The sequence below is a fragment of the Cetorhinus maximus genome, chromosome 13 (assembly GCF_964194155.1).
Source record: "Cetorhinus maximus chromosome 13, sCetMax3.hap1.1, whole genome shotgun sequence".
Taxonomy (NCBI): domain Eukaryota; kingdom Metazoa; phylum Chordata; class Chondrichthyes; order Lamniformes; family Cetorhinidae; genus Cetorhinus; species Cetorhinus maximus.
In genome coordinates, this window is record NC_135891.1 from 118,441,533 (window position 1) to 118,462,668 (window position 21,136).

The 21,136-nt window shown below is 46.1% G+C and overlaps 1 protein-coding gene across 9 annotated transcripts in view; it reads right to left on the reverse strand.

Moving 5' to 3' along the window:
- Positions 1 to 21,136, reverse strand: part of LOC144689047 (3',5'-cyclic-AMP phosphodiesterase 4C-like) — a 278,616-nt gene that overhangs the window by 39,551 nt on the left and 217,929 nt on the right. For 5 of the 9 annotated variants that reach the window (XM_078556179.1, XM_078556181.1, XM_078556178.1 and 2 more), the window contains 5 exons: positions 19,009 to 19,200; positions 18,254 to 18,334; positions 12,481 to 12,517; positions 3,086 to 3,159; positions 1,834 to 1,880 (listed from right to left, as the gene is read on the reverse strand). In XM_078556179.1, the coding sequence (XP_078412305.1) occupies positions 1,834 to 1,880; positions 3,086 to 3,159; positions 12,481 to 12,517; positions 18,254 to 18,334; positions 19,009 to 19,200 (431 nt within the window). The remainder of the gene's footprint in view (positions 1 to 1,833; positions 1,881 to 3,085; positions 3,160 to 12,480; positions 12,518 to 18,253; positions 18,335 to 19,008; positions 19,201 to 21,136) is intronic. The other 4 variants (XM_078556180.1, XM_078556186.1, XM_078556184.1 and 1 more) reach the window with 1 other exon arrangement.

The following is a 21,136-nucleotide window of genomic DNA, read 5'->3' on the forward strand; positions in this document are numbered from 1 at the left end:
AAATGGAATGTTGGCCTTTGTTTCAAAGGGAATGGAGTATAAAATAGGGAAGTCTTGCTAAAACTATACAAGGCACGAGTTAGGCCACACCTAGAGTACTGTGAACAGTTTTGGTCCCCTTATGTAAGGAAAGTATACTGGCATTGGAGGCAGTCCAGAGAAGGTTCACTAGGTTGATCCTGGGTATGGAGGGATTTTCTTATGAGGAGGGGTTGAGTAGGTTGGATCTATACTCAGTGGAGTTTAGAAGAATGAGGGGTGACCTTATTGGAACATATAAGGTTCTTAGGGGGCTTGACAGGGTAGATGCTGAGAGGTTGTTTCCCCTTGTAGGAGAGTCTAGGACCAGAGGGCATAATCTCAGAGTAAGGGGGCACCCATTTAAAACAGATGAGGAGGAATTTCTTTTCTCAGAGGGTAGTCAATCTGTGGAATTCTTTACTGCAGAGGGCTGTAGAGGCTGGGTCATTAAGTATATTCAAGGCTGAGATAGAGACATTTTTAATCAGTAAGCGATTCAAGTTTTATGGGCAAAAGGCAGGAAAGCGGAGTTGAGGATTATCAGATCAGCCATGATCTCAATGAATGGCAGAGCACACTTGATGGGCCGAATGGCCTACTTCTGCTCCTATGTCTTATAGCCTTATAGTTGGGGTGGGGGGCGGTGGGGGGAGATGGCGTGGAGGTGTGGCGCCTGCTTGGTGTGCAAGTGCGAGAGCAAGGAGGGCAGAAATAGTGGAATTCTACCACTAGGACCCCGTGCTTTGTCAGCGGCTGCTTCAAGCATAACGGCTTTCCTGTTTTGATGGCCACCTTTAAGCACTCTTAATGCTTGCTTTGTGCTGTTGTACTATGGGCATTCCCCTAGTTGTCACATTGCTTCTCTGATGTTAGCTGGAAAAGGGCGAATCCATGTCATGGGACAAACAGGGCGAAGATTCTTTTGAAATCGCTGCTGAGGACCCGGCCGGAGTCCCATTCCCAGTTCCGCATTTTCGGAAGGATTTCAAGGCCTTGGCGAGGGTGTGGAGGAGATTTACCAGAATGGGAGCAGAGATGAGGGACCAGTTAAGTTGGAGAGACTGGAGGAGCTCGGATTCTTTTCCTTCGAGCAGAGGAGATTTAATCGAGGTGTTCAAAAGCATGAAGGATTTTGGTCGAGTAAATAACGGGAAACTCTTTGCACTGGCAGGAGGGTTGGTAATAAGATAATTAGCAAAAGACCCAGAGGGGAAGGTCAGGAGAATTTTTTGTTTTAACACAGTGATTTGTTGTGATCTGGAATGCAGTGGTGGAAAGGACAATGAAATTAGATTCAATAGGAACTTTCAAAAGGGAATTGGATAAAAACTCAAAAAGTGAAAAATTTGCAGGGCTATGAGGAAACAGCAGGAGACTGGGACTAATTGACAGCTCTTTCAAAAAGCCAACACAGGAACGATGGGCCGAATGGTGTAAACAGAACTCTCACAATACCCAGTCCTGCCTCTCACTTGCAAGGCTTACTGTAGTCCTGGATCTGAAAGAATTTGTTACTTTAGGGAACACATCCTCGAACAAATCAATTCTACTACCCCCTCCTTTCTCCTAACCCTGCCTCCTGAGGATGCTGACTCACCCTGGAGTTTGAGGTTACGGGAACACGAGGCATTGTTCAAGTATGAACCGAGACAGTGCCGCAGTCTATTCACTATATGTGAGCAAGGTGGCGGTGTCACAACTGAGCCCAGCCCTGCCTCACGCCTGTGCCCATGCACATCGGCCTCCCAGCAGGCCAGCTGTCACAGTTCTGAGAGGAGGGAAGCCTCAGCCGAGGTAGACACGTTCACTCACCTGACACACTTGACCGACAACTTCCTGAGGTGCATCCTGTCTTTCGTCTGTTAACAGGAGGAACACAAAGTCAGGGTCAGAGGCCAGCCTATCAGCATGCAACAATACTGAGGTCTCAGGTCAATGTCAAGGATAAGTACATGTCAACTGGACAAGGAAATGGTCAATTCAGCATCTCACTTCAACAGGCCCGTACCAACCATCAAACACTCCCAGGACAGGGACAGCACAGGGTTAGATACAGAGTAAAGCTCCCTCTACACTGTCCCATCAAACACTCCCAGGGCAGGTACAGCATGGGGTTAGATACAGAGTAAAGCTCTCTGTACACTGACCCCATCAAACACTCCCAGGGCAGGTACAGCAAGGGGTTAGATACAGAGTAAAGCTCCCTCTACACTGTCCCCATCAAACATTCCCAGGGCAGATACAACCCTTGACTTCCCTTTAAAGGGCATCTGTGAGGTATTTCTACTCTGTAATGGGGGATACTGACGTTGGCATTTCAGACACTGACTGCACTGAACATTACACAAAATAATTTACAAACTGGCATCTTTGGCGGCAATGTACTAGGTGTATACAAATTCCTGCATCAATTAATATCTAAGAGTAGCATACTTCTCTCCTTCCAAAAAAAAGGAATAAAATATTTAGAGGCACATTTTTTATTCCCACATTTTATCAATCCTTTTCCCCTACCACCCATTCTTCACATTAGCCGAAACCGTTTGACCTATGGCTTATCGACAATGCACGGCATCAGAGCTCAGCTTTAGCCTGCCCGCACCTGATATTCACACACACACGTGTACATTGCAGCCACTGCACAGTGATCCAAGAGCAGGAAGACCTGCTGATTCACCTCCTCCCTAACCCAAGGCTATAGAGCAAACATGGAACCTCCCTGTTCCATTTGGCTCAGGTCCCATGGCCACCAACTCTGTTGGAGACGTCACACCAACAGAAGTCAACCTGGGAGTTGGGGGCATGGTTGGGGGTGGGGCGTGTGGAGTGTGCAGTGACAATTGGCCTGTAACTCCTTTCGTGGGTGCTGTTGCCTTTCAACGAGGCATGAGCAACTGTTGTGTTGCTTTCAGGGTGCTTGTTGGCTAACAGCCAATCTTTGTAGATCTAGGAAGACTCAGGTCCATCAGGAGCATAGGGGTTGTGGGGAGTCCATGGAAAGCTGCATTATGTGCTTCATTCAAGACACAGTCGAGCCCTCGCATTCCCCCACCAAACATCTTACTTGCTCTTCGCTGAATCTTGTAGATTTGTCAACGTGGCAAAGTTATTCCTCACAGTCCGTAAACTAGCCAGCACCTGAGGAAAGAATGCAAAGGGTAGGTTACAGAATCTTTGAAACAAGAACTTGGAGCTAGATGTAAGGACACTTTTCATGGCATCCCTGGGCTGAGGGAGAAAAATCGGCTAACATTTTGTCTAGCTCCTGGGCTCATACATGAGAAACACCCACTTGGGTGAGGGTTTGGAGGGCAACTGACAGGTGATGCCAGTGGAACCTCTGCCTCAGGTTCTCTAGAGGGGAGAAGATAGAATATCAATGATAGCCCTTGGCTGCATGAACCAGCTGTCATCCCAAATCTGTTCCTTATTCGGCCTGTCTTCTTACCCCCATTCCCCCCACATTCTATGCCTGATCTCCCTTTCCTTCTTCATACTTCTCCCTGCTTCCCTGAATTTCATTTTCCCTGAAGTTCATTTTCAAATGAACGATTGGTGTCAGCTGTGACTTAGCGAGTTGCGCTCTTCTCTCTGGGTTAGAAGGTTGTGGGTTTGACTCCAACTCCAGTGGTCCAAGTCTACAATTCAGGCTGACACTCCAGTGCAGTACTGAGGGAGTGCGGCACTAACAGAGGGTCAGTACCGAGGGAGTGCTACACTGTTGGAAGTACCATATTTTGGATGAGACTTTAAACCAAAGCTCTGACTACCTTTTCAGGGACACTTAAAAGATCCCATGGCACTATTTTGAAGAAGATCAGGCGAGTTTTTTTCCATAGTGTCCTGGCCAATATTTATCCCTCAACCATCATTGCTAACGAAATGAAACAGATTATCTGAGCATTTTCACATAGCTATTTGTGGGATTTGGTGGTGTGCAAATTGGCTGCCACACTGCCTACATTACAGCAAATACTCTTTAAAAGCACTTCATTGGCTGTGAAATGCTTCTGGAATGCTCTGAGGTCCTGAAAGATGTTGGAGAGGTGAAAGGTAAATGGTGAAAAACTAGGAATGGTGGAAGTCCAAAGAAATTTAGCAGTTCATGCACACAGACCAGTAAAATGCAGCAGTCAGGTACAGAAATGATCAAGAAGACAAACAGAGAAATCATGAGAAGAGATAACATAAACTAAGCTTGCATTCCCTGGAATATTAAGGGGTGTTTTGAGTGGGGATTTAGGATTTTGAAAGGAATCGACAGAGTAATTAGAGTTTTTTCCCACTGGTGGGTAGATCGGGGGCAAGAGGATGTAACCTAAAAATTCCAAGTCAGGTCATTCACTCATAAAAAGGTGTAATGCTCTCACACAAAAAACAACAGAGGCCAGCTGAATTAATAATTTTAAATCAGAGATCGACTAAACCTTGTTGGACAAGGGTATAAAAGGAAATGGAGCCAAGTTAAGATATAGATCAGCCATGATCTTACTGAATGCAGAACAGGCTGGTGGGGCTGAATGGCCACCTCCTGTTCTGATGTGCTTAAGTTTTTACTTTCTTTGCTGGTGGACAAGGCACCTGCAACACAATACAACGTCAGAGCTACCCTCAGGTCCAGCTCTGGACCTGTGTGAGTGGGACAAAATAGTTGGAGGAGAAATGGTATCGGAAGAGGAGGTGCTGCAGCTCTGAGTGCCAAAGCCTTTTCTCTTTATCAATGAATGGAATATTGTTAATATCTTTTTAAATGACAAGCATGTACAAAACATTCAAAAGGTTTTGCAGCCAGTGACCTCAATGCAGACAGTGTGCCCTCTCGGGTCACTTCACTCCTCACGAGAGTATTTAAAACTTTTAGGAAACAGTTTTTCTATTCTTGGAGAGAAATTGACCTTTCTGTTCATTCAAGCCAAGATGAGTGCACTCGGGAGTGGAACATTTACTGAACTTTGTGCAAACAGTACTTACATCAACCATTCCCAGGACAGGTACAGCACGGGGTTAGACAGAGAGTAAATGTCCCTCTACACTGTCTCATCAAACACTCCCAGGACAGGTACAGCACGGGGTTAGATACAGAGTAAAGCTCCCTCTACACTGTCCCCATCAACCACTCCGAGGCAGGTACAGCACGGGGTCAGATACAGAGTAAAGCTCCCTCTCCACTGTTCCCATCAAACATTCACAGGACAAGTACAGCACGGGGTTAGATACAGGGTAATGTTCATAACACGCGACCTCAGTAAAACGGCTCATCCACATGCTCCATTCCTCAACCCATTCCGGAGTGAATGTGCCCCAAGCACATCTCATGTAGAAGAGTCAAATCAGACAGGACCTTCATCCCCTCCATCTGGTATCGACACATACAATCTGATGTCCTCAGGTACCTGTCCAGGATCGGTGTTTAGTGGGGGGAGGTGGTGGGGCAGTGTCAGATGCCAGTCCAGACTTGGCAGAATGGGGGTGGTGGCGGGGGGTGCGGGTACCTGTCCAGACTCGGGGGTGGGGGTCAGGTATTCATACACACTCTGTTACCTGTACAAAGCTAGCTTCTGGAGGAGAGCCAGCAATACGTAGATGTACATGCGCAGACCGAGGCTTCAGCTGAGGCTTAGGCTCAGGGTCAGGTTGATATTTCAATTCAAGCTCTGCTACTTGGGGACTCTGATGTGTCAAACATGGGCAGCAGCAACTTCTAAACATGTTCAACTGTGCTAAAAAGGGCCCGTGTTACCTAGCAACCTTCAAAATGAAGTTGTGTGCCAATTTCGGAGTCTATGATTGGCTTTTGTACTTGGTGGGCGGGATTGCTGATTGTTCTGCAGTGGGTAGGAACTCTCAATTAAAAGAATCTCAGCCAATCAAAAGGCAGATTCTACGATTCTAATGCTGACACGGGGCCATTCTAATTGGTGAGTCACACACAGAATCATTCTGAACTGGCTGTGATAGGCTGAAGATAGGGGTGTCTAAAGGGCATCCAACACAGGCAATGATGGGTCGAATAGCCTTGTAAGAGAGTCACTAATAAATCCGACGGGGGAATTGGGGAGAACTGTCTTTACCCAGAGAGCGGGGAGAATGTGGAACTCGCTCCCACAGGGAGTGGGTGAGGTGAATGGTGTCGAGAGATTTAAGGTGCGGGTTGGGGTAGAGTGTGGGGGAAGCTGGATAAACACACGAGGGAGGAATACCGAGGATTAGAGGGCCCTTGGTGTGCATGTCCACCGGCCCCTTAAGGTAGCGGGACAGGTAGATAAGGTGGTTAAGAGGGCATATGGGATACTTGCCTTTATTAGCTGAGGCATAGAATATTAGAGCAGGGAAGTTATGCTGGAACCGTATAAAACACTGGTTAGGCCACAGCTAGAGTATTGCGTGCAGTTCTGGAATCCACATTATAGGAAGGATGTGATTGCACTAGAGAGAGTGCAGAGGAGATTTGCCAGGATGTTGCCTGGGCTGGAGAGTTTTAGTTATGAGGAAAGATTGGATAGACTGGGATTATTTCCCCTGGAGCAGAGGAGATTGAGGGGGGACATGATTGAGGTGTATAAAATTATGAGGGGCATAGATAGGGTAGACAGGAAGGAACTTTTCCCCTTGGTGGAGGGATCAATAACCAGGGGGCATAGATTTAAGGTAAGGGACAGGAGGTTTAGAGGGGATGTGAGGAAGAATTTTTTCACCCAGAGGGTGGTGGGAATCTGGAACTCACTGCCTGAAAGGGTGGTAGAGGCAGAAACCCTCATAACATTTAAGAAGCATTTGGATGTGCACTTGCAATGCCCTGGCATACAAGGCTATGGGCCTAGTGCTGGAAAATGGGATTAGAATAGTTAGGTACTTGTTTGACCGGCACAGACTCGATGGGCTGAAGGGCCTTTCTCCGTGCTGTCGACCTCTATGACTCTATGACGTTGGGCAGGCGCGCAGCTGTGTCGGCCTCGCGCTCACCGAACTGTCAAAGGCCTGTTAAGACCATTTAAAAAGCCAACAAAGCAATTAGCTGAGCTGCCCGTCCAACCTTCAGGGTGGCGGGGCAGACGAAGAGCCCAGGCAGCCTCCGCAGTTTTCATGGAACCTCATCCACGGGCGGGATGAGGTTTCATGAATGTTTTTAATGTGTTTGAAAAATTTTTAATAAAATTAATGCACATGTCCCAGCTTCACATGAGGGGACATGTCCTTAAATCTTTTTTTTCACCTTTCTTCAATGATTCATAAGTGAAAGATGCCTCAGAGGGATTTCCAAGCTCTTTTGTGCACATGCGCATGGGGGAATATTCTCCCCCAGGTTCCCAGAGCATTACCCTGGGTGTATGGATTACCAGTCCAGTGGCAATACCACGATACCGCCACCTTCCCATAAAGGTACGAGAAATGATTCCAATCCCCAAATGATTCCCGTCTCCTCATGCTTTGCCAGGACGCAAGGGTGCAGCGGGAGCGCACCAGGTAGCAGGCAAACAGTTAGCCCAATTAGTGAGCAGTTTGAGAGTGGACTGCAATCTTGCTGGTGCCGTGCAGCGCCACTGCCCCCGACCCCCAGCCCGCTGCATCCACACCTTGGTTGCTGTACAGTGGGAGGTGGGAGCTGCATTACGGAAAATGGCAAGGCTGCTGTCGTCCCATCTCACGGCCTTGTCACCGAGAGCAGAACTTCTGGAGAGCAATTTCTCGGACGATCATGCGCCTCGTGAGACCTCAGCCCCTCCCCCGAAGCGGATGGTGGTCCAGTGCTTTTGACGCTGCTGCTTGGGCCTCAGCAGTGTACTGGCTGGGCACAGGGACATGGAATCATTGAAATTTACAGCACAGGAGGAGGCTATTTAGCCCATTGTGTGTGCGCCAGTGGATAAGGAGTCATCCAGCTAATCCTACTTTCTTGCTCTGGCTCTGTTGCCCTGTAGATTGCAGCACTTCATGTGCATATCCATGTACTTTTTAAAGAAAATGTGATGAGGGTTTCTTCCTTTATCATCCTTTCAGGCAGTGAGCTCCAAATCACCCCCTCCACACACACTCTGGGTGAAAAAATTTCCTTTTGAATCTCCTTTCAAACTCCTACCTCTGAACCCCAAATCTATGCCCCCTGATTATGGACCCCTCAACCAAGGGAAACAGAGCCTTCCTATCCACTCTTTCAAGACCCCCTTGTCATTTAATACACTCCAATTAGGGCTGCCCTCAGCCTCCTCTGTTCCAAAGAAAACAGCCCTGACCTATCCAATCTTTCCTCATAACTAAAATTCTCCAGTCCAGGCAACATCCTTGTGAATCTCCTCTGTACCTTCTCTAGTGCAATCACATTTTTCCATAGTGTGGTGACCGGAACTGTACACAGTACTCCAGCTGTGGCCTAACAAGTGTTTTATACAGTTCCAGCATAACCTCCCAGCTCTTATATTCTAATGCCTCAGCTAATAAAAGCAAGTATCCTCTATGCCTTCCTAACCACTTCATCTATCTGCTCAGGCACCTTCGGGGATCTGTGGACATCTACTCCAGGATCCCTCTGTTCCCCTACACTTCTCAGTATCCTACTATTTATTCTGCATTCTCTTACCTTGTTTTCCCTCCCCAAATTAATTACCTCACACTTCTGACTGAATTCCATTTACAACTGTTTTGCCCACCTGACTAGTCCATTGATAACTTCCTGCAGTCCAAAACTTTCTTCTTGATTAGCAACCACGCTGCCAATTTTTGTATCATTTACAAACTTATTAATCATGACCCTACATTCAAGTCCAAATCATGGATATATACCACAAAAAGGGACCCAGTACTGAGCCCTGTGGAATCCCACTGGAAGCAGCCTTCCACTCACACAAACACCCATCGACCACTGTCCTTTGCTTCCTGCCTTTGAGCCAATTTTGGATCCAACTTGCCACTTGCTCTTGGAGCCCATGGGCTTTTACTTTACTGACCTGTCTTCCATGTGGAAGCTTGTCAAAAGCTTTGCTAAAATCCATACAGGCTGCATGTTGACTGTCTTTGATCTATGGCTTTCTAAATGAAGACTCACCCTGTCCCTCAGAGCCTTTCCAATAATTTTCCCACCACCGAGGTTAGACTGGCGCAGTGACAGCAGTGTGTGCCATCTACAAGATGGTACCATCTAGCAACTTATGAAGGCTTCTTCAACAGCACATTCCAAACCTCCGATCTCTACCACCCAGAAGGACAAGAGCAGCAGGCGCATGGAAACACCACCACCAGTAAGTTCCCCTCCAAGCCACACACACACACACACACACACACACACACATCACCCTGACTTAGAAACATACAGATGTTCCTTCATCATTGCTGGAACAAGATTCTGGAACTCCCTTCGCCTACCGACCAGCACTGTCGGACCAACTTCACCACACACACTGCACTGGTTCAACAAGGTGACTCACTGTCAACTTCTCAGGGTAAACTTGCAATCAGCAATAAATGCAGGCCTTGCCTGCGTCATCCACAACCCAAGAATGAATCAAACAAAAACTTCACTGTTGAGTCTGCTCTTGACCTCACTCATGTCTAAACACACAGGGTCACTGGACTATGAATAGACATGGCAACTGCTCCTGAATTGTTCTCTGTCCCACCCAAGAGGCACAGATGAGACTCTGGATGAGATTTATTGACTCTGCGTGACTGGCGCTGAAACGTGGAGTCTTTCTGCCCTTGTGTGGGCCAAATGATTCCTGGCAACTGCCACCGGGAGATCAGGACACAGGAAGATAACTTTACTACACAGCTAGTGGGAGTTCCCCAAATCCGATGTGACCTCTGAAACCTACAGACAAATGTGGGACATTAAAATACTTCATGAAATTTAGGTTAAACACTGACCTTTCCGCTCTAGATCCAGTGTTTGTCCAACACAGAAGAAATTAAGTTTTGTCCTTGCCACTGGCTATTGACATTCTACATATCGGGATTTTGGCAGACCCTTCACTCTCACACTGAGCTTGGGATGCAATCAATAAACCAGCATAAATTGCAACAAACACATTAACCAGGTCACAGGATGGCTGATTTGGGAATTGGAAAACATATCTTGTTGAAGGAGCAAGCAACTCCCTCTGAGACTGGGGCTGATGCATATTATTGGGACAGTGTAGAGGGAGCTTTACTCTGTATCTAACCCTGTGCTGTATCTGTCCTGGGAGTGTTTGATGGAGACAGTGTAGAGGGAGCTTTACTCTGTATCTGATCCGGTGCTGTACCTGTCCTGGGAGTGTTTGATGGGGACAGTGTAGAGGGAGTTTTACTCTGTATCTAACCCCATGCTGCACCTGCCCTGGGAGTGTTTGATGGGGACTGTGTAGAGGGAGCTTTACTCTGTATCTAACCCCGTGCTGTACCTGCCCTGGGAATGTTTGATGGGGACAGTGTAAAGGGAGCTTTACTCTGTATCTGACCCGGTGCTGTACCTGCTCTGGAATGTTACAGGCAGTGTCCAATTACTCCTCATAGGCAATGACCCTGTTCACCCTATTGTGCTATGCACCCTCTGATAATTCTCAAGACTGTGGGCCAAGACCAATGTGCAAAATGCTCTAGTCTGTGAGCTGCTGTTTGCTGATGACGTCGCACTCACATCCCATACTGAAGTTCACTTGCAAACCTAGTAGATCAGTTCTCCTGGGCCAGCGGGAGTTTGGACTGACAATCAGCACCAGAAGATCAAACTTATAGGCCAGGACAGAGACTCTACCTTCCATCAATATTCTCATCCTCATACTGGAGGTTGTCAACAGTTCACATACCTTGGATCAAAGGTTATGAGCAACCTATCCCTCAATGCTGAAATCAACACCAGGATGGCCAAGGCCACAGCTGTCATGTCAAAGTTGTGAAGTTGAGGGTGGACCAACAACAAACTAACCAAAAATACAAAGCTGTGTGTGTGCCGGCTTGCATTCTCAGCAGCCTCCTTTACAGCAGCGAAGCATGGACGACTTATGCAAGCCAAGAAAAGCAGCTGAACAGCTTCCACCTCCATTGCCTCAGACAAATACTGGGCATCTCCTGGCAAGAGAGTGTCGAATACGAAAGTGCACCAGCATGCGGGGAACACCAGCATGTTTGCCCTCGAGTCAGCGGTGACTACATTGGTTCGATCATGCGAGCTGAATGGATGACGGCCACATCCCCAAAAACATGCTTTGTGGTGAACTTGCTATCGAGACCAACAGGACCCCATGTCTGCAAGCGAGGCCTCAAGTTGACTGGGATCAAAGTCAATACATGGGATGCCCTCGCTGCTGATTAGAGTGCCCAGAGACAAGCAGTCAGGAAGGGCGTGGAAAAAGCAGAGGACAAAAGAAACAACAGATAGTGGAAAAGGAGGAAAGAACATCAGTTGGCCTTGGAACAACACTATTCATCTTCGCCAGCTGGAAGGGACTGCCACTCAGGAATTGGTCTCTACAGCCACATCAGACGATGTTCAATCCAGAAGTGACTCATCCTGGGCACAGTCCATCATCTCCCTAGATGGACGGATGCCTAATTTTAATAGAAAATTAGGCACCTTCTGATAATTGTCAGTGACCTTGATCCTGTCTCACATACCAAGACCTTTAAGTAGGAACACAAGAAATAGAAGCAGGACGAGGTCATACAACCCATCTGGCCTGCCTTACCGTTCAGTAAGATCATGGCTGATCATCTACCTCAACTCTACTTTCCTGCCCTATCCTCACATCCCTCAACTCCCTTAGTGTCCAAAACTCCTGTCAAAATCCATCTTGATTATACACATTGACTGCGCATTCATAGTCCTCTAGGTTAGGGTGACCATGTCCCAAAGCACTTTACAGTAAAATGTAATCACTGTGCACTGTGGAGATGTTAAACCAAGACCCTGTCTGCCCACTCAGGTGGACATAAAAGATCCAATAATCACTGTTTCTTTGAAGAACAGGGGGAATTGTCATGGCCAATATTTATCCCTCAATCAACATTGCTAAAAACAGATTATCTGGTCAGCATCACACTGCTGTTTGCGGGAGCTTGCTGTGCGCAAATTGGCTGTCTTGTTTTCTACATTATAATAGTGACCATACTTTAACCACTTCAGGGGCTCCCAAAGCACTTTACAATCAATGAAGTACTTTTCAAAGCTGCTGTAGAAATGCAAGTTCTTTCTTTTACACAGGCAGAGACAGCAGAGAATCCGTCACACATTCAACAACCAGAGGCAAACCTGTATTTGCCATCACACAGCACATTTCTGCCATTTCTGTAGGCGGTGTGGGGTTGTGTTAGCAGCCTCCTGACAAGGCGGTGGGGGGCAGAATATCAATGCAGGGACCAAGCCTTGCTCCTAGCCCCATTACACCCCCACCCTCATCTCAGTGACCAGCTTCAAGGAGCTGCTTCCCTTTGCTCTAGACTGTTCCAGGGAGCAATCTAAAGAAGAAAGGTACACACTTTCCTACTTACCTGAGCAAATGGGGTCACAATCATGTCTTCTGTATGGCTAAGTACAAAAACAGATGAACAGAGTTAGAACATAAACTATGTTCATCTATGATGAACAGAGCATGCATTCAAACTGAACAAAGACTCTTCACTCAGTAAACCTAGACTGAACATATTGAACATGGATTGTACACACATTCAACATAGAGTACATGCATTTAACATGGAATCTACACTAACATGCTTTCTGCTAGTCTGTAAGTTTTTAAAACTCGTGATAAGCTTCACCTAATTTCAATCTCTCTCCCTCTGTCATTACAGCTTTGCTGATGCCTAGCACTGTGGACCTTCACTGAGACTTTGGAAAATGGATATTAAAAAAAAAATTAATGACAGGTAACAGAGAGACACAAAGTCACCAAAAAATCCTCTTGCTCTGGCGATGACAGAAAGAGGAATAAATTAAAACAGAACAGCTGCTGGAAAGAAATCAAGGTGACTTCAAAATATTTACGAGGACCTTTCTATTGAGTCAACTGTTCTAGAACATCATCACCAGTGTTCACTTTTGTCATGTTTCCCTTAGAATGTTTTCCATTTCTTCTGTAAGATGTATTGTACAAGATAGTTATATCAACGCATCATATCTCACCCACTCACCTACCTTTGGTAGTAGTATTTTGTTGGTCATTTGGCCATTGGGAACCAGAGACGGTCATTGGAATGTTCCCTTAAAAGGATGTGTCCAAGCTCATCTCCTCTTTCACTAATTCACTGTTCCCAAAGGACAAGGAAATTGTGGAACTTCTCTCCTCCCTCATTCCACTTCTTGAGCTTCAGTCTGAGGAGCTGGTATCTTCCTATGTTTCTGGCCCAGGGCAGCTTTCCAAATATTGCAGGGTAGGCCCAGAGACCATCAGCGAAATGTTAATGGTAATTTTAACCCAACATTGGTTAATTAATAGAACTGATTGCCCTTTTCATCCCATCCCCATCCCCACCAACCCTACAATTATACCTCCTTTTGGCTTTAACCATGAATTGCACCTAAAGGAAGTTGGTAGCTTGAAGGTTTTTGACCAACTAGGAGAAGCCTAATGCAACCCAATTTAAACATTCACTCTCTCCACTACTCTCATACAGTAGCGGCAGTGTGTACCATCTACAAGGTGCACTGCAGGAATTCACCAAGGATCCATCAACAGCTCCTTCCAAACTCGTGGTCTCTACCACCTCAAAGGGCGAGGGATAGATGGGAACACCACCACCAGCAAGTTCCTCTTTAAGCCACTCACCATCCTGACCTGGAAATATATCGCCGTTCCTCCACTGTTGCTGGGTGAAAGTCCTGGAGCTCCCTCCCTAACCACATGGACTGCAGTGGTTCAAGAAGGCAGCTGACCACCACCTTCTCAAGGGCATTAAGGGCTGGGCAATAAATGCTGGCCTAGTCAGCGACACCCACACCCCATGAAAGAATTTAAAAAATTTGGCTGTGATCATTTGGTGAGAAATTTTATCCTAAGTTGTATTGCAGTAGATTCCCAGCCATGGCCAGGTGGTCATCGAGGAGAGTCTCCTCCTTCGTTCAGCCAGGTGTCTGACACTGGAACACAAGGCGGCTTTCAAAAACTTTCAAAATCCTAAAATTTTCAATAAAATCACTTCTTAACCTTCTCTTGTCCTGGGAATACAAGACTTGCTTATGTAGTCTCTTAACCCAACCTTTGGAACCCTGGTAACATTCTGGTGACTCTTACTAAGGCAAAGTCAAGTTTGACATGCCCATTGTCGTACTTAATCTCCAAGATGTGGAAGTTTCACTTCAGCAAGGTCTCACCTAGCCTAAGGTGGAGTGTGCAGTCTCATCTGTGCAAGTGCATCCAGAGAGCTTAGGTGCAAGGGCCAAGTCTCTGAGGTCACCACTGTACCACTGGAAATATCACAGCTACAATCAGCTTCCAGTTGCTTGTTCAACCAGAGCCATCCAAACTGTTAGGGCATTGACTTTTAAGGTGAAGAACTTGCATCTCTATAGTGCCTTTCACATTGTCAGGACATCCCAAAGTGCTTCTTAGCCAATGAAGTAACTTTTGAAGTGTAGTTAATGTATGAAACAGAGTAGTCAATTTATGCACAGAAAGCTCCCATAAACGTATTTTGCTATTGACTGAGGAATAAATATTGGCCCTGGACACCAGGGGTAACTCCCCTGCTCTCTTCAGTAATAGTGCCATGGGTTTTTTTTCAATTCACCCAAGAGGGCAGACAGAGCCTCGGCTGAATGACTCAGCTGAATGTTGGCACCCGCTCAGTATTGCATTGAGAGTGTCGGTCTAGGTTATGGCCTCTTCTCTCTGGAGTCTAATCTTTAAATATTTGGAAACCATCTGGACCGCATAATATCAAAGAGGCTCAGGCTGGCAATTTCAACAGCCCAGGCCTAACTCACCATATCCTAACTCTCACCAAACCCCACTCATCCATAGCCCTCATGCTCACTAGCCTGCATTGGTTCTCAGCTGGCAACATTTAGGTTTTATTTTCAAACCCCTCAATGGCCTTTCCCTATCTGTGTAGCTTCCTCCAGTCCCACAACCTTTCGAGATCTTTGCACTCCTTCAGTTCTGACCCCTTATGGATCCTCAATATTCATCGCTCCACCATTGGCAGATTGTGCCTTCAGCTGCATAGGCCTTAACCTCTGGAATTCCTTCCCTAACCCTTTCCTCCTCTCAACCTCTCTTTCCTCCTTTGAAACACTCCTTAAAATCTACCTTATTGACTAAACTTCTTGTCACCTGTCCTAATATCTCTTTTCGTGACTGACGCATCTTGTCTGATAACGTTCCTGTGAAGCACTTTGGGATGCTTTAATTACTTTAGAAGCACTATATAAATGCAAGCTGTTGACGATCGAAGGCATGGTTGCCAATGAAGGGGCAAAGGAATTTGGAGAAGCACTCTCGGAGTCTGTTGGCACTTGCAACAAGGAGGCTGGCAGAAAAAAAGATGATGTCTTTTGACCCTTTGAACCTCATCCTTTTGGAGACTTAACTCTGACTCTGCTGCATTTTGAATAATCCCAGATTTTACCATCATCCTGGCAAATTATACCCAAATCATTTTTCAATATTTTTTCTTCTCCCTAATGACTGCTCCAAATTTGCTTTCCATTAATTCTTATTTTTCATTCTTTCATGGGATGTGGGCGTCGCTGGCAAGGCCAGCATTTGCTGCCCATCCCTAATTGCCCTTGAACTGAGCGGCTTGCTAGGCCATTGCAGAGGGCAGTTTAAGAGTCAACCACATTATTGTGGGTCTGGAGTCACCTGTAGGCCAGACCAGATATGGACAGCAGATTTCCTTCCCTAAAGGGCATTAGTGAACCAGATGGGTTTTTATGACACCTGATCATGGTCACCATTACTGACTAGCTTTCAATTCCAGATTTATTAATTGAATTCAGATCCCACCAGCTGCCGTGTCCACAGAACCACGAGTTTGGGCTTCTGGATTACTAGTCCCGTGACATTACCACTAGCCACTGCCTTCCCCAGCAAAGTATTAATCTCTGGTCTTAATTTCCTGACTGATGTAAAACTCTGGATTTTTTCTACTTGCACCATTTAAGGTTTTCAACCCTCAGTCTTTAGCCACTTTCTTTCTATATGGTGAAGATTCCCTCCTCTGTTTCTGACACATTCGACAGCTTGGCAAAAATAAACATTAAAAAACACGAGGAAATCACAAGATCGAATGATTGATTTCTCTTTAAAATTACAATCTTAAACAGAAAGGACCAAGAAGGATTTTATTTTAAGAAATTCTGTCATAAATGCTTGAATGTTCCGGGCAGTGCCACCTGTAAGCTGGAGAACATTCAGACTGACCAATCTGGGTTTCAGGAGCGCAGTGTCAGACTGAAAGAATCAAAGATGAACCAGTGCAAGGACAACCTCCTCCCCTCAAGGTATGCTCTAACAGGGATCTGCAATTGATTTTACTAAGTGTTCTGATGCACCAAACAATATTTTTTTTTTTAAACAGAGTTGTAATTCAGTTTTCGATTTTCTAATCTCCACTTCCAAGAGATTCTGGCAAAAGCAAAATACTGAGGACGTTGGAAATCTGAAATGAAAACAGAAAATGTTAGAAATACTCAGCTGGCCAGGCAGCATCTGTGGAGAGAGAAACAGAGTTAACGTTTCAGGTCTGTGACCCTTCATGATGAACTGAGAAAGGTCATCAATCTGAAACGTTAACTGCTTTTCTCTCCACAGATGGGGCCAGACTTGCTAAGTACTTCCAGCATTTTCTGTGTTTATTTCAGACTCTGATTGCAGTTTAGTTACAATCCTACAAAAGGCACGTGCCACAGGAGGAGACACAGTGCCACGAGGCAGGGCGACTGAATTTCCATTGTCTAGCCTAGGGGCACTGAGGCAAACTGCTGTACCTTTATTATGATTGGTTAAGAGATCTGCCTGGTCTCTTTGGCAGTCTGTCACAGAGATGTTCCATTTCTCTTACATTGACAGACCATTGAATAGTGAAACCTCTCAATTGCATTACATTGAGAAGTGAACATTCCACTGGGACATAGCTCGATCTAACCCTCAAGTGAGAGTGACAAATAACTAATGAATCACCCAAAAAAACTGCACCAACCCGTTTGTAAAACCTTCAGAGAGGTGAGTGATGAGTCACGCTCCAACTTCCAGTAAGACAGAATTTTTGCAACAATCCTTCTTGTTTTATTCTGTAAATAGAGGTAGTTCAGGAGGAGTGAGGAGGGGTAAAGGTGGGATGGGGGTGTGAGGGTGGTGGTGGGGGTGAGAGTGAGGGTGCGCTGTGTTAAGTGAACAGACAAATGGAGCCTCGTGACAAGAGTGAAAGCAAACTGGCCTTGGTGAGTATCTTCTGACTTGGTGTGTGGAGTTGAGAGGAGTGTAAAATATCAACCAATCCCAAGGGAATGAAGAATTTGAATTTTACCCATTTTGAATCTACGTACACTTGAGGCAGCAGTCAATGGACAGGAAAATCGGGCAGGGTGTAGAGCAGGCTGCCGATGGGGCAGGGTGTAGAGCAGGCCCGATGGGGCAGGGTGTAGAGCAGGCCCGACGGGGCAGGGTGTAGAGCAGGCCCGACGGGGCAGGGTGTAGAGCAGGCTGGGGCAGCAGTTGTTTGCCCCCCCAAGACCAATTTCACCCCAATTGCCCTATCAACTTTGTTAAGAACTTTATACAAGGATCCCAGGACACCCTCCGATCTCTGGATACTGTAATGTCGGGTATCTGATGTTGAGAGACAGCACATCCAATGCAGACTGTCCGTCTGTCCTATCTCATGCAGACCGTGAGACAGAATGCAGAGTAGGCACATTCATGAATAGGTTGATTGGCGGCTACTTGACCTTTGATGTTTCCACTGTTGAATGCCTCATTGGTTTAAACATGGAATGAGCTGAGTGTCTACCACATAGCATTGTGTTTCTCACTCAAAGTATTTTGAGTCCATGTGTCTAACATGGAGTATCATGTGTTAACCATGCAGTGTAATATGACCACTGTCGTCTGTAGCTTTGGTTTAACTTCAGGGTGCATCACCTCGAAAATAGCCCCAACAGTTGTTTAAAAAAAGGTCCCCCACATTAAAAAGGCCATGTCTGTTCTCGTGCTCCACCCCTGCCCCTGGTCTCACACACCAATACTCAGGCCAGTTTTGCCTCATGGTTAGTAGATTGTGATAAGGTGGGTAGGCTGGCATCCAAGTAACTGATCTCACTTACATTCCCATTGTCAGGGCAAGGACAGGTTCTGAGTACCTTGAAGCTAAGGCAGGTCTTGGATGGGCCTTCAAATAGCTACTCCTGGAAACCAGTTGTTGAAGGAGGGGACAAAAGCCATTGGAGACGGTCAGTTTATTCTTATTTCTCCCCACCCCCACCGGCCACTCCCTGTTGCCTCCCAATCAATTGAAGCTTAGGTTTGCCAACCCTCCAGGATTGGCCTGGAGCCTCAAGGAATTGGAGATTAATCTCCTGGACATTGCTGCGAGCAAACCCAGGAGACAAATCATAAGGTATTACCAAAGTATTTCCCCATTTTCTCCTTATGTTAATTATAAAAATATTCGAGATGGGGGAAGGCAAAACTGTTTGATTGACAGTCAAGAATTAGCTAATTAGGTAATGAAGAGAGTCTTTTCACTTTCTGATTGGCCATGGGGAAGGCAGGACACCATGAGGATAGACCAGTGGCAGGAATGTAGGGCTGGGGCTGTTGGAGACATATGTCATGTGATAAAACCTCCAGGAATGTGTCCAACCAGAGTTGACAACTCTATAAAGTACCAATAGTCCCTCTGTTTGGTTGCCAAGGTCCAGTTGCTGCTTCTTCCCTCCTGCCTCCAGCACTATACCCTCAGAGCAGGCCTCAGGCCTGGACCCGTTCCTAACCAAGCAGGTTATTCTGCACCTCCTGATTCAGGACTGTGATACGAGCAGTAAACAGAGAGAAAAGAGTAAAGAGAAGTGTCACTCACACATCACTGGCGATGGAGGAGTTCCTGGACACGTTCTTCGGGGAGAGGTCGTAGTCGCTGTCGGAACGGTACAGGAACGATTCCCGTCGCTGGCTGTGGGCGAAGTTTGCCTGCAGCACCAGCCCAGAACTAGGACTGGTCTGAGGGTCGAGTGGGCTGCGTCCAGGAGAGAGGCCATTCTCAACGTCAAAACTGTAGAGGAAGGAATGAGTGTGAAGTTACTGTGGAGTATAGGCTTTGGCTGGTTGTCATTCTGATTGCAGTGAAGGGTGTCAGTGCCAGAGGAAATGGGCAGAGAGTTGCAGTCATTTCTCCACTGGCACCATGTCCCATTCACCCATCACCCACTGTGCTCGCTGACCTTCTTTAGCTCCTGGATCAGCCAAGCCTCAGTTTAAAATTCTCTTCCTCCCAATCAAACCTCTCTGTGGCTTCACCCTTTCCTATCTCTATAACCTCCTCCAATCCTACAACTCTCCGAGACCTCTGTGTCCCTCCAGTTCTGGTCTCTTGCACATCCCTGATTTTAATCACTCCACCTTAGCAGCTAAAGGCATGGCTGCCTAAGGTCCCAATCTCTGGGACCCCTCTCCAAACCTCCCCACCTCCCTAACTCTCTCTCCTCCTCCAAGATACACCTTAAAATCTGCCTCTTTGTCCAAATTTTTGGTCAGCTTTCCTAATACCTTATGTGGCTTGGTGTCTAATGACACTCCTGTGAAGCTGCTTGCATTGCATTAAAGGCACCATGTAAAGGCAAGTTGTTGCTATTGTGGAAGCTCCTGCTCAGAGACAAGACAACTCTTCACTTCCCCTCATGGTGGACATCCATTCACCCCACAACACAGAATGAGATATGGAATGATTCAATCTCCTCCTGCTCATAGGAACAAGACAAGGCCATTCAGCCCCTTGGGGCTGTTCTGCTGTTCAATTAGATCTTGACTGACCTGCACCTCAAGTCCCTTTACCTCCTTACCCTCTCAGTCTTGAAAGCTTCAGTTGACTCCCAACATCCATTACTTACTTTCTTTGCAGGAGAGAGTGTTTTCTGGATTTCCGCTCCCCTCTGTGTGAGGAAGTGCTTCTGACATCACTCCCTGAACGGCCTGGTTCTAATTTGAAGGTTCTGCCCCCTTGTTTGGAACCCCGCACTCCCACAATCAGACAAAATAGTTTCCAACATGACCCTATCGAACACGTTTAACATTTTCAACACCTCCATCGGCTGCAGTATTGTAGCCATTTATGAGAACCTCATTTTTGGAAGAATATTAAGGTGTCGGAGAGAGTGCAAAAGAAATTAACCAGAACGGTACATTGTCAAACAACTTTGGAAAGTCCATATCTAATAATGTTGTGTATTTATACAGCACTTTTAACGTATGCAAAATTGGACACTGAGCCACATATATGGATATTAAGATCAAACGGTCAAAGAGATAGGTTTTAAGGAGCATCTTAAAGTAAGAAAGCAAGGCAGAGAGGTTTAGGGGGGGAATTCAAGAGTTTAGAGCCCAGGCAGCCAAAGGCACATATACACAAACTGATTATCCTCATCAATCCTCTTCATTACTTCCAAGAACTCGATCAAGTTAGTCAAACACAATTTCCCTTTAATAAATCCATACTGACTTTCATTTATTAGTCTGTACTTTCTGAACGTTAATTAATTTTATGATGAAATATTCTCTCTAAAAGTTTCCCCACCACCAGTGCTAGTTTGGGCCTGTGTATACTGGGTTGATTCCACTCCCCGGAATTGAACCTTTTCAATCCTCCACTCCACAGTCCCATATCCAAGGAGCACTGGGAGATTGTGACCAGAGCCTCTGCAATTTCCACCCTTATTTTCCTCAGTAATTCGGATGCATCCCATGTAGCTGTTGCTACTTTGAACATTGCCAACCTTTTAAGTTTATCTTTTTATCTATTTCTATCCTATCCAATATTGCCATTGCCTACTCTACTGCTACATTGGCAGTATCCTCTTTTTTTAGTGAAGACAGATGGAAGTACTCATTCAGTAAACGTCTCCACAAGAAGATAATCTTTTTTGGTCCCTAATTGACCGCACCCTTCCTTTGTCTATGCTTTACTATTTATGTATATTTATAAAAGACATTTA